The sequence below is a fragment of the Procambarus clarkii genome, chromosome 5, assembly GCF_040958095.1.
Source record: "Procambarus clarkii isolate CNS0578487 chromosome 5, FALCON_Pclarkii_2.0, whole genome shotgun sequence".
NCBI lineage: Eukaryota > Metazoa > Arthropoda > Malacostraca > Decapoda > Cambaridae > Procambarus > Procambarus clarkii.
In genome coordinates, this window is record NC_091154.1 from 9,689,751 (window position 1) to 9,704,750 (window position 15,000).

Sequence of the window (15,000 nt, forward strand, 5' to 3'; positions counted from 1 at the left end):
TATATATATATATATATATATAAATATATATATATATATATATATAAATATATATATATATATATATATAAATATATATATATATATATATATATATATATATATATATATATATATATATATATATATATATATATATATATATATATATATATATATATATGTCGTACCTAGTAGCCAGAACGCACTTCTATGCCTACTATGCAAGACCCGATTTGCCTAATAAGCCAAGTTTTCATGAATTAATTGTTTTTCGACTACCTAACCTACCTAACCTAACCTAACATTTTCAGGTACCTAACCTAACCTAACCTATAGATAGGTTAGATTAGGTTAGGTAGAGTTGGTTAGGTTCGGTCATATATCTATGTTAATTTTAACTCAAATACAAAAAAAATTGAGCTTATACATAATGAAATGGGTAGCTTTATCATTTCATAAGAACAAAATTAGAGAAAATATATTAATTCAGGAAAACTTGGCTTTTTAGGCAAATCAGGCCTTGCATAGTAGGCCGAGAAGTGCGTTCTGGCTACTAGGTACGACATATATATATATATATATTTATATATATATTGTTTATATATGTTTATATATATATATATATATATATATATATATATATATATATATATATATTTATATATATATATATATATATATATAGATAATTAGTAAAAAAAAACACAAATTTAAATTATTTTACCTTGTACCTAGATCCACCAGGCCTGTTTGGTGCATGTTTCAGTACTTCAGAAATATGAAAGGTCACGTCTTCCACCTTAACTTGCGGATGTGCGTTGATAGATGATTCTGTAAAATTAACAGTTATTTATATAACAAATTCTGTATAACAATAATATTCTGTAAAATTAAAAGTAATTTACACATCAGATAAAACTCTCCAGAGATGGTGATACACAACATATAAAAGACAACAAGAACAAGATATGCATTTAGGAATAAGGTTTTGTACATGTAGGTAGCACATGAGAAAAAAAGTGGAAGGTGATCACGTTTATATTAACATGTTAACGGCTTTGTTAAGGCTTTGCAAGAATGAAAAAAATATTACTAATGTAATCTCACCGACCAATGAATTGTACGTTGTTTAAAAGTCAATTATTTACATTATTATTATTATTATTATTATTTAATACTAATGATATAAAAATGCATTTTGCAATCTACTATTTATGCAAGTATTAACCACAGGATCATGAAATAAACTGCAAAATACTGTAAAGGATAAACCAATTAAGTTTACATTTTCCCATAGCTAAGTCAGTCAGTTCTACAGTACTAGCAGCAGAGAACAATTATGACCAACCTCTATTAAATGAAACAATCTTAAGAGCAAGTGATAGAAATATAATCATTTATACACTTTATTTGAACTTAAAATTTATATTTTTTAGTGAATTTTAAATAAAAAAAAATTATTTAATTTTTTTGTTACTTACTTAAAATAACATTATATAGTTCTTGTTTTTCTAGAAATTATAGAAAGATATTAACAATATCTTTCAGGACCCTTTCCTCCGTTTTATGAGCTGTGGAAAAGAAGGTCCTAGTCAACAACGACTTCTCCAATGGTTTCGTCGAAGACATCATTAGAAGGAAAGTGAAACGCCATGCAACCTCTGAAGAGACAACTAACACAACACCTATACCCCCTATTAGACTATTTTACAGGAACTTCTTTTCCACAGCTCATAAAACGGAGGAAAGGGTCCTGAAAGATATTGTTAATAGAAACGTTATCCCTACAGACAAAAATCAGAGGATACAACTGACGATTTACTATAAAACCAGAAAAACGGCCAGCCTACTCATGAGAAACTCTCCAGACACAAAACAGAACGCTTTAAAAGAGACTAACGTCGTCTATGCCTTCAAATGCCCTCTTGGGGACTGTAAGCTCCAAAAAACCCAGTATATAGGCAAGACAACAACATCTCTTTCTAGGCGTTTAACGATGCATAAGCAACAGGGCTCCATTAAGGAACATATAATCTCTTCCCACAACCAAACCATCGCCAGAGAAATCCTAGTAAACAACACAGAAATCATCGATAGATACAGCGATAGCAGGCGGCTTGACGTTTGCGAGGCACTACACATCAAGAAGTCAACACCAGCAATCAACAGCCAATTAATGCACAACTATATTCTACCCACCTCAAGACTCCGCTCCAATATAGAAGCATCAAGAAATATGGACCAATAGGCTTTCTACAATCACTTCTATTCAATACCCATTGTTTCGTGTTCTGTCTTGTGTTGATGAAATTAATACCCTATTAATGCCACCTCTTGTTCTGTCTTGTGTTGATGAAATTAATACCCTATTAATGCCACCTCACCCCATCCACCTCTCTCAAATGTAGATATAAAATCGGAGATGCGTAAGTTCTATTCAGTTGTGTATTTGTAAACTAAAGTCTTTGAAAATGTAATAAGTTTTACGAAACGCACTCGTGTCGCGTCAGACTAGAAATAAAAATGAATTTTGGAGAATTGATTTTTGATTTACCTCCAACAGTGAAAAGAAATGTAAGAAAGATTGAGAAAATTCGTGTTAGAATTATTAATCTTACTTTTTCGGTCATATTTAATAATATATGTCTACAGGAAAGACTGCTACCAAAATATACTAATAAATAAATATATATATATATATATATATATATATATAACTTTAGAACACTTTCCCACCAGGAGACTCGAACCCTAGCCAGCACAGAAGCCTTCCAGCAACTGGCATAACAGGTACGCCTTAACCCTCTGCACCACCGCTCAGACCCTTAAAAGAGATGGTAATTTCGGAGTATTTAAATCCCCCAAAGATCAACACCTCCCAAGAGCACCAGAGCAAGTGAGGGGTCATTTAGACGTTAATTTCATCAAGTCCCTGTTAATATGGGAAGACACAGTGTCTCTGCTTAAGGCACAACTCTCCTAAACATGTTTAGGAGAGTTGTGCCATATATATATATATATATATATATATATATATATATATATATATATATATATATATATATATATATATATATATATATATATATATATATATTATATATATATATATATATATATATATATATATATATATATATATATATATATATATATATATATATATATATATATATATATATATATATATATATATATATATCATCATCATCATCATAAATAACATTTATGATAAGGAATCTTATCATAAATAACATCTCAACAAAAATCACATCATTCTAGGAGGTGATTTCAATATTGACCTGGGTCTACAAAATAACCCTCTAGTTGACTATTTCCATAACAGCATGTAATCCTCTATGATAATCCCCACAATCACCAAGCCCAAGCCAAGCACTAGAACAAAGTTCTCAAGTCAAGCCTAGCCTCGGGCCGGGCTTGGGGAGTAGAAGAACTCCCAGACCCCCATCAAGCAGATAAGTGTGTGTGTTATGAAGAGATACATCTCAACGACTAACAAAATTAGCAAGAGAAATATAGTCGTTGAAATGTAAGCCTCATCCTAACCATACACTCAAGACCTTGAGAAAGCACTCAGGAGAGTGTGAAAGACTCTGTGTTAATATTACATAATTTACAAATACGTAAGTGTTATATTTTATCCTATCCTATATAAACAAGATTATATCATTATTCTTATTATTTAGCAATTTTATCTTTTCTGCATGAACTACCAAAAAATTTTAATTAGAAAATTAGCAAATATCTGTAATATTTAAGAAGATGAAAAATTGAAGGAAACATTACTGTTAAAATACCACTTACAAATTTTGTTCTGAAACTCGATTCCGCTAACTTCCTATTGAGAGCATTAAGATCACCTTCTGCAGCAATAGGACTTGGTATTAGATCTTCTATGATCTTGTCTGTTTCTTTTGTAGTCAAAGTTGTTTTCAATATCTTTATATCACTTTTCAGTTCATTCACTTCAGTGTATATGGCCTGCAACATGTTACCTGGAAATTTATACAGTATATAGAAAGTCTACATGCTATTATATTACATATCTTGAATGTACATTTAAAATAAAAGCATTATAAAGTATATGTTAAAATGACTGACACTGAGAAAGCACCCAAAAAGTAGGCTATGACTGATGTGATAGATAATGGGATAATTGCTTAGTAATTATAAGAACATAAGAACAAAGGTAACTGCAGAAGACCTATTGGCCCATACGAGGCAGCTCCTATCTATAATCACCCAATCCCACTCATATACTTGTCCAGCCCTACATTTTATGAAACTGCTTATATAATGGGAAGCAAATTCAGCAATCTAACCTGCTCAGTTTGCAGGCTACTTGAACATGAAACTTATGCCTATCACCCATAGGGTACATATAGGTTATAGGCTACATAATAAATTAATTAAACTTTCAAAGCTTACTCATATTCTGCATCATTTCTTTCAAACTCCCATCGTTCTTGTCTGGTGACTTTGGGTCGAATAAATTCCTTTATTGACCTTGGAGTCCTAACGACTAATGTACTTGGCGTGACCAGCTCATTGTCTTTAAGATTGCAAGATTTAGCTATTAAAATCTAACTACTGTACTGTATAATCAACAAATTTCATGAGCTTTTACTACTGCATACTAATATTATAAGTTATACTACATGTCTACATCACATTTAAACTACCCAACATCAGAAAGAGGGTGAGCCAACATCAGAGAGGGTGGGGGGGGGGGGGGTTATCATGAGAGAGAGGAGGGCCAACATGAGAAGAGAAGAAAAAAGAAAAGAAAGAAATAAATAAAGAAAAAGAAAGAAAAGAAAGATAGAGAGACATACAGAGACAGACACACATACACACAGAATAAGAAGAGGTGACAGAACAAAATTAACAAAACAAATTTCAACATGAGAAAAGGGAGGTCAACATGAGAGAGAGAATGAGGGTCAACATGATATATATTTTAAATAATTACTTATTACCTTCATGAAGAAATACTGATGGCGTCAACGGTGTATTGTGAAGTGTAGTCTTCACTGGAGACGGCTTTTGTAGGACTGTTCTATTAGCTGAAAAGGAGTTATGCTTATTTCAAACACTTGTTAACCAAATAATATTTTTAAGACTTTAATATAGTTTGAACATGAGAGAGGTGAGGGTCAACATGAGATACATATTTTAAAAATTAACTTAAGGTAAGGGACAAATTAACACGTAAGGTAAAGGTAAGATAAAGGACAAATTAACACGTAAGGGACAAACAAAAAGAAAAGTAATAACAAACCAGCTTGTTTCTAGTGACTAGATCAAAGGAAAACCAAAATTTCCCTGAACTGTGACAAGTGAAAAGCACCTGCTAGACAAAGTGGGAAAAGTTCACTAGAGGTTATCTTGAGGTTATCTTGAGATGATTTCGGGGCTTTAGTGTCCCCGCGGCCCGGTCCTCGACCAGGCCTCCACCCCCAGGAAGCAGCCCGTGACAGCTGACTAACTCCCAGGTACCTATTTACTGCTAGGTAACAGGGGCATTCAGGGTGAAAGAAACTTTGCCCATTTGTTTCTGCCTCGTGCGGGAATCGAACCCGCGCCACAGAATTACGAGTCCTGCGCGCTATCCACCAGGCTACGAGGCCCCATATGCACATAAAAGAATAATATGCTTAATATTAAACAATTAGAAATAAAAACATTTCTATACAGAAATTCCAGATAAGCATAAAAATTACTCAAAGCTTCTAGTACTTCCAGAAGGAATTAAACAAAAAAAAAAAAAAAAAAAGCAGGAAGAACTAAGTTTAGAGCAGTTTTTAGTTTTTTTTAAACCAAAAGCATAAATAACCAAACAAAGGAAGCATGGTTAAATATCAATTTAGAACTTTTAATGTTATTTACTACTAATCCTTACATTCACTTAATATACCAGAATAATATGGTATTTTTGTGGAGGACTTATTTCTTTTCAAGCTGTATTCTCATATGAAGATGGCGAACACTTCTTCTTGGATTGAGACGAGTGATGATTGCCTGAAATTATTTAAATTGTTTAATGTATTGAATGGCATTTTTCAACTTGCAAATTTTTTTTAAATTACTGTATGTAGTAGGTTATCAATGCTTACGTTTGTTATTCTCGGAATTCTCTTCTTCATATTTGAAGCATGGTTTCCTTTTTCGTTGTCGAGGATAGCCCATATCGTCTTCAGTTTCGACATTTGAAGTGTCTTCCGCAGCTAAGCATCTTCGTTTTGCAACGTCAAAATCATCTGTAATAATTGAATATAATTAGTAATATATCAGCGAGATATATATTTATCGTTACCTAGTATAGTGAACACTAAGAAATAACTTAAATCAGCTTCCTAAAGAGATGTTTAATAATACGACGTACATGATTTGGAACTTATAACTGGGGCACACAAGTCTTAAGTAGCTATGAGGAAACCCATCTTGTGATTAAAATATAATTATAATGCTGTTTTTATGTCTGCAGTGTTAAAGTTATGGTGAATGAATGAATAGGTGTCTTGTATCTTAAATCTTAATAATTATAAATTTAATACCTACCAGTTGTTGATACGACATGCACTCGCCAGTTTGTCGTGTCTGGCTTTTCATGCTTTTGGGCACTAACTGTATGCCTGCTCCGTGGCCACCAGCACAATATGGTTTCCTGAAAAGTCAAAATAAACTGTTACATGATAATTTTAGCACTAATTTGGAATATTTTTAAACCAACTCAATATATGAAATTTTTTAGTTTCAAAGTAATGCTTACATCATCAGATTTTTCAATCCAGGTTGTGGAGATGATACCCACACTATGATCATTGAAGCCTACCACTGCATACTGCTTTTCAGATGTCATCTACAAAATTGAAAAATCTTATTAAGGGTTGTTCTCCCCCAAAAAAGAAATTAGCATAAAGTTGGTAATAGATTTACTTGACTATGTCAATCATAGATTAGCCACATTTGTAAATGATTTTTGGTTGGTATAAACAGTAGCTGCCATGTATGGACTAAAAGGCTTAATAGTTTTATAGGATACAGTATTTAAATACGTACTTGTCATAAGTCATGTAGTATTGACAGAAAAGTATTTGCGCTTTCTGTCTCGATCATCATACCTGTGCGGTTTAGTTTTCTTGCTGGAATCACCTTCATGGATGAATTCCTAGTAAGAACCTTAAATGATCCAATTAATTTGGAGTTACAAGGTTTCTCAAAGAGAGGTATACTTCTCGAATATACCCTGCAAAGGAACATGCTGTCTCCATTTTCATCGGTGTCACTGACAGTGTCCAAAACTTGGCAGCAAGTTTCATTATTCAGCAAATAGGCATTGTTTGGTGCCTTGGTATATATTTTATGTTCTGTATTTGGTGTATAAATCCTTTGAGCATGCTGCATCTCTTTCAGCCTCTTTGCAATTTGAACAAGAGGGTTTTTACTTGATCGAACCATATTCTTAACCTGCTGCAGGTAATTTTCAAATGGAAATGCTGAACATCTGTCCAAACTACCAAACTCTTTGGCATCAGAGGATATGTGTGTTAGGCAGTGTACATTGTACACTAAAAAATCCTTACCATACAGCTCACGAGCCTTTAACACAAAGTACAGCAAAAGATCATGTGCATAATGGCTGTAATTTAACTGAATCAATTTAGGTGATACAAGAATAGAAATGCCTACACTCAGAGTCAGGAAATGGTCATACAATTCTTTGGGTAAGATCCCCTTCAGTACAATCTTACCGGTGTAGAGAAGGAGTTGCCTGTATTCAGTCGCTTTCCATCTATCAACCTCTGAAAGACTTCGAGGTTTACGTGCAAAGTGCATAGGCACAAATTTTGTTATTTTAATTAGACGCTGACTAATTTCATCAACTTGGCGAGCACATAATTTTATGTTTTTGTTTCGTATCCAGGCAAGAAGTAACCTTTTCATAACCCCAAGACATATCTGATGCATATAGTCTATGGGAAAAGTACTCACCATATTTATATTTAAGTCACAGAATGGTGATCTACCATGGTGATGTTGAGAATTAGATTAATTACGAAAATCTTCATCTGTTCTGAGTTGTAAATTTTTCACTTGTTGATAAGTCATTCTTCCATTCCAAACACCCTCTTGGGTACATCTATCACACCCAAAGTAGCCAGAGTGGAGTTTGATTGCCTTCACCATTGCTTTTGCTGGGGCATCACATATGACTCCTTTTAGTTTTACTGGCAATGTTTTGTCATCATTTTTAAATCCATAGTGCATAATTTTTTTCAATTCCTGAATGAATTCATTTAAAAAATCTAAATCACTAGGTTTAGAGCTTCCGTATGTGAGGACTACTGGGAAAACTCTTATAGGTTTGACATTATTGATAGCACAAAGAACAGGCCATAAACTTTCATTTTTACTTCTAAATATTGGCAAACCATCAATGTTGCAAATTAAAGATATTTCTGCAAAATCTCTTATTGTTGATTTAGGATACAGCCTTAAAGTTTTCAACATTTCCTCCTCTAACCCCAAGTAGATATACATCATGCCTGATTTAGTCTCAGTAGGTATATGTTTAACTGTATTCAGTAACGAACGAGCTGTTTTTGGCAAGTCAGCATGTCTTGAGGTTATCTCGAGATGATTTCGGGGCTTTAGTGTCCCCGCGGCCCGGTCCTCGACCAGGCCTCCACCCCCAGGAAGCAGCCCGTGACAGCTGACTAACACCCAGGTACCTATTTTACTGCTAGGTAACAGGGGCATAGGGTGAAAGAAACTCTGCCCATTGTTTCTCGCCGGCGCCTGGGATCGAACCCAGGACCACAGGATCACAAGCCCAGCGTGCTGTCCGCTCGACCGACCGGCTCCCTTATATTATGTCCCTGTTTTCTCAATTTTTTTAATAAATTATCAATGGCATTGTGTGTTATGCCATATTTATTGACCCATACTAACAATACATCTGATAATGATTTATCATCCTCATCACCACTGCTCTCTGACTCTGATGATATTGGGTCATGCTCATCAATCATGTCCCAAGTCCAATCTCTCTCTCTCTGACTTTCGAGAGATGATGATGCATCTCCATTGACTCCACAACCAATATTAGGTTCTGAATTAGATGACAAAGCAGCATGGTCATCATCTATTCTGTTTGTTGTAACATTGGCCAAAGGATCCTGATTCAACAACTGAATCTCAACCTCATCACTATTTTCATTTTTGCCACGCTGGGACGCCTGTTCTTTTAGGCGTCGTTTTTTGGCCCGTGACATATGCTGCCATCTTGTGTGGTATTCTCTTCTTTCTATAATGTGTGCATACATTCTGAAGGAGAAAGGCCAAGTGCTACATTACCAATTACTATTACAAGATTATTAGTAAAGTACTGTACTGCAAAAAGCAAATAAAATGGGGTAAACTAAACTTTGAAAACAAATAATAATTAAAACAGGTAAATTAGTAAAATAACAAAGGCTTAAGCAGACATGACTCTGCTTAAGCCATGTAAAGCAGACAGAGAAGATGGCAATATATAAGGGGAAAAAATTAAAAAGCTAGGATATAAAACTAATTGAGATCAAAAGCATAAATTACTAAAGTTGGGGAAAAAATAACAAATGACTTCATAAAAAAATTATCCAATTGCCAACAGCAACTTGGTAGTACGAGTCTAAGTCTAAGAAACAAAAACAATTTAAATGCTGTTATCTGCAATGAAACAATACATACTATTGCACGTACCGAAACATTGATGAATGTAAAAAATAGAGAACTATTTGCTGAATGTCCCATAAATGGAATTAAACTATTTCACACAAAGATATAATACACAAGGAGGGGGGAGAAGCCATGTATGTTAGGGAATATTTGAAATGTAGTCTCGAAAAGTACAGAACTGTGATAGGAAAATTAGGTCACATGGAGGAGTGGGTCTGTATACTATGGAAGACCTTGTATGCTCGGAGCTCCTTAACGTTACAAATGAGGTGGTAGAGGTATTGGGATTAAAAATAGAGAAAATAAATTTAGTGATTATTCTAATATACAAACCGCCAGATGCAACGGCCGAGGAATTCACAGAACAGATAAACAAAATGGAGAACCCGATACCTGATATTATCTTCCTAGGTGACTTCAACTTGCCTAGTCTAAGATGGAGAATAGCAAACAATAATATTATACCAGGAAATTTATCGAGACCTAACCACTCAGCTTCCTGGCAATACGTTAGTAATGAATAAATATGATATATTTACTCATTATAATGTTGGTGCTGAATGTACAACACGAAAAAAACAATTTTAATCTGAAAAAGTATCTTTTTATAAAGAAATTAGACGAAAATAAAGAGCTGGTGACGCCAAATCAAGTCGACAATCCAAGCAACGGTTAGGTTAGGTTAGGTTAGGTCAACCTAACCTAACATATTATATTTATTCATTACTAACGTATTGCCAGGAAGCTTTGTGGTAGCTTGTGGGAATTAGACGGACCCTCATTTTAACAGAAACTTGGCTAAGTAAAGACTATACCAAACTCTACAACTTAGCTGGTTATAAAGTAATTCATAATTGGAGGCCTAATAAAAAAGGAGGTGTTATACCAAAACAGATGCAGAACTAGGAAACAGGAATTCAACAGAAATTTTGAAATTGTTCACAATTTTTGTTAGACCAAAGTTGGAGTATGCAGCAGTTGTATGGTGCCCATATCTTAAGAAGCATATCAACAAACTGGAAAGGGTGCAGAGACATGCCACTAAGTGGCATTAACTAAATGCCATTAAATATGCCAATATGCTACATAAATATACATACTACACATGCACAATAATTGTCCTGGGTCCAATGTCCTGGGACCTCTGATATCCATAATATATATATATATATATATATATATATATATATATATATATATATATATATATATATATATATATATATATATATATATATATATATACATATATATATAAATGATTTATATTTAGGGTTTAGATTTAGATTTATAATACATCATCCAGGGCCATCAACACCACCATCAACACGCCTCCAGCTAGGGCCATCAACACACCTCCAGCTAGGGCCATCAACACGCCTCCAGCTAGGGCCATCAACACGCCTCCAGCTAGGGCCATCAACACGCCTCCAGCTAGGGCCATCAACACACCTCCAGCTAGGGCCATCAACACACCTCCAGCTAGGGCCATCAACACGCCTCCAGCTAGGGCCATCAACACACCTCCAGCTAGCGCCATCAACACACCTCCAGCTAGGGCCATCAACACGCCTCCAGCTAGGGCCATCAACACGCCTCCAGCTAGGGCCATCAACACGCCTCCAGCTAGGGCCATCAACATGCCTCCAGCTAGGGCCATCAACACACCTCCAGCTAGGGCCATCAACACGCCTCCAGCTAGGGCCATCAACACGCCTCCAGCTAGGGCCATCAACACACCTCCAGCTAGGGCCATCAACACACCTCCAGCTAGGGCCATCAACACGCCTCCAGCTAGGGCCATCAACACACCTCCAGCTAGGGCCATCAACACACCTCCAGCTAGGGCCATCAACACACCTCCAGCTAGGGCCATCAACACGCCTCCAGCTAGGGCCATCAACACGCCTCCAGCTAGGGCCATCAACACGCCTCCAGCTAGGGCCATCAACACACCTCCAGCTAGGGCCATCAACACACCTCCAGCTAGGGCCATCAACACACCTCCAGCTAGGGCCATCAACACACCTCCAGCTAGGGCCATCAACACACCTCCAGCTAGGGCCATCAACACGCCTCCAGCTAGGGCCATCAACACGCCTCCAGCTAGGGCCATCAACACGCCTCCAGCTAGGGCCATCAACACGCCTCCAGCTAGGGCCATCAACACGCCTCCAGCTAGGGCCATCAACACACCTCCAGGTAGGGCCATCAACACACCTCCAGCTAGGGCCATCAACACACCTCCAGCTAGGGCCATCAACACGTCTCCAGCTAGGGTCATCAACACACCTCCAGCTACGGCCATCAACACACCTCCAGCTAGGGCCATCAACACACCTCCAGCTAGGGTCATCAACACGCCTCCAGGGCCATCAACACGCCTCCAGCTAGGGCCATCAACACGCCTCCAGCTAGGGCCATCAACACGCCTCCAGCTAGGGCCATCAACACACCTCCAGGTAGGGCCATCAACACACCTCCAGGTAGGGCCATCAACACAACTCCAGCTAGGGCCATCAACACACCTCCAGCTAGGGCCATCAACACGCCTCCAGCTAGGGCCATCAACACGCCTCCAGCTAGGGCCATCAACACACCTCCAGCTAGGGCCATCAACACGCCTCCAGCTAGGGCCATCAACACACCTCCAGCTAGGGCCATCAACACGCCTCCAGCTAGGGCCATCAACACGCCTCCAGCTAGGGCCATCAACACACCTCCAGCTAGGGCCATCAACACGCCTCCAGCTAGGGCCATAAACACACCTCCAGCTAGGGCCATCAACACACCTTCAGCTAGGGCCATCAACACGCCTCCAGCTAGGGCCATCAACACGCCTCCAGCTAGGGCCATCAACACACCTCCAGCTAGGGCCATCAACACGCCTCCAGCTAGGGCCATCAACACACCTCCAGCTAGGGCCATCAACACGCCTCCAGCTAGGGCCATCAACACGCCTCCAGCTAGGGCCATCAACACGCCTCCAGCTAGGGCCATCAACACGCCTCCAGCTAGGGCCATCAACACGCCTCCAGCTAGGGCCATCAACACACCTCCAGGGCCATCAACACGCCTCCAGGGCCATCAACACGCCTCCAGCTAGGGCCATCAACACTCCTCCAGCTAGGGCCATCAACACACCTCCAGCTAGGGCCATCAACACGCCTCCAGCTAGGGCCATCAACACTCCTCCAGCTAGGGCCATCAACACACCTCCAGCTAGGGCCATCAACACGCCTCCAGCTAGGGCCATCAACACACCATCCAGCTAGGGCCATCAACACGCCTCCAGCTAGGGCCATCAACACGCCTCCAGCTAGGGCCATCAACACACCTCCAGCTAGGGCCATCAACACGCCTCCAGCTAGGGCCATCAACACACCTCCAGCCAGGGCCACCAACACACCTCCAGCCAGGGCCACCAACACACCTTCAGGGCCATCAACGCGCCTCCAGGGCCATCAACACGCCTCCAGCTAGGGCCATCAACACTCCTCCAGCTAGGGCCATCAACACGCCTCCAGCTAGGGCCATCAACACGCCTCCAGCTAGGGCCATCAACACTCCTCCAGCTAGGGCCATCAACACACCTCCAGCTAGGGCCATCAACACGCCTCCAGCTAGGGCCATCAACACACCTCCAGCTAGGGCCATCAACACACCTCCAGCCAGGGCCACCAACACACCTCCAGCCAGGGCCACCAACACACCTCCAGCTAGGGCCATCAACACACCTCCAGCTAGGGCCATCAACACGCCTCCAGCTAGGGCCATCAACACACCTCCAGCTAGGGCCATCAACACGCCTCCAGCTAGGGCCATCAACACACCTCCAGCTAGGGCCATCAACACGCCTCCAGCTAGGGCCATCAACACACCTCCAGCTAGGGCCATCAACACGCCTCCAGCTAGGGCCATCAACACAACACCACCATCAACACCACCATCCAGCCTACCACCACAAGCTTATATATATACTACACATGTCTAAGAGCAAATAAAAGAAAACAGTTACCTTAACTATTGAAGATGCAGCAGGAGTTTGTGGATAAGCCAGCAGCAGTCCCTCTCGACACGGTTTTAAAATGGCGGCGACTACCACAACATGCAACGAGCCTAAAGAATGTCCAGCGCTGGCATTTTCTAAACGCTATTATATATTATCAAGCAATACGGAAATCTAAAATAAAAAAAATGTTACAAATAATTGTATTAAATATTTATTTGCAATTACAATACCTCGGGAATATATTTTTGCGTTAGCAAAATATATTAAGTTCGTATTTAGTTTAAATCATTTAAATTATTTACAAATAATAACCTGATTTTACCTGATGGCCACTAACATTAATGTTTTATGTTGATACATTTCATACCCTTATTATTTCAATTTCTTTCTTTATTATGCACTCCATACCCATCCCGTGGGCGGTGGTGTAAAGGATTACAAAGGCACATAATGGGTTCAGGAACTGAACTCTCTAGTTTGTTTAGCTAAGCAAATAACAATTTTTGACGCTAGTTACAAAATTATTAATGTTATATATACATGTACACACTCTTATACATACATGTACATATATATATATATATGTCGTACCTAGTAGCCAGAACGCACTTCTCAGCCTACTATGCAAGGCCCGATTTGCCTAATAAGCCAAGTTTTCCTGAATTAATATATTTTCTCTAATTTTTTTCTTATGAAATGATAAAGCTACCCATTTCATTATGTATGAGGTCAATTTTATTTTATTGGAGTGAAAATTATCGTAGATATATGACCGAACCTAAGCAACCCTACCTAACCTATCTTTATAGGTTAGGTTAGGTTAGGTTGCCGAAAAAGTTAGGTTAGGTTAGGTAGTCGAAAAACAATTAATTCATGAAAACTTGGCTTATTAGGCATATCTGGCCTTGCATAGTAGGCTGAGAAGTGCGTTCTGGCTATTAGGTACGACATATATATATATATATATATATATATATATATATATATATATATATATATATATATATATATATATATATATATATAACTGAAAACTCACACCCCAGAAGTGACTCGAACCCATACTGCCAGGAGCAACGCAAACTGGTATGTACAGGGACGCCTTAATCCGCTTGACCATCACGACCGGACATAAGGAAGTGATAGCCGAAGCTATTTGAACCACTTCCCCGCCGGCACTCGGATGGTAATCTTGGGCATAGCATTTTATCAAATCACCTCATTCTTTGGGGCACACGTGAGGAACACAAATGCAAACAAGC

At 38.4% G+C, this 15,000-nt stretch overlaps 1 protein-coding gene across 1 annotated transcript in view; it reads right to left on the minus strand.

The window, feature by feature from the left end:
• LOC138373237 (uncharacterized) overlaps positions 1 to 13,813 on the minus strand; it is a 19,268-nt gene extending 5,455 nt beyond the window's left edge. The window contains exons 1-7 of the mRNA XM_069339280.1: positions 13,745 to 13,813; positions 6,776 to 6,865; positions 6,565 to 6,670; positions 6,120 to 6,263; positions 4,983 to 5,069; positions 3,808 to 3,998; positions 707 to 813 (exon numbers count right to left, since the gene is read on the minus strand). Of these exons, the coding sequence (XP_069195381.1) occupies positions 769 to 813; positions 3,808 to 3,998; positions 4,983 to 5,069; positions 6,120 to 6,263; positions 6,565 to 6,670; positions 6,776 to 6,865 (663 nt within the window). The 5' untranslated portion in view covers positions 13,745 to 13,813 and the 3' untranslated portion in view covers positions 707 to 768. The remainder of the gene's footprint in view (positions 1 to 706; positions 814 to 3,807; positions 3,999 to 4,982; positions 5,070 to 6,119; positions 6,264 to 6,564; positions 6,671 to 6,775; positions 6,866 to 13,744) is intronic.
• Between the last annotated feature and the right edge of the window lie 1,187 nt (positions 13,814 to 15,000).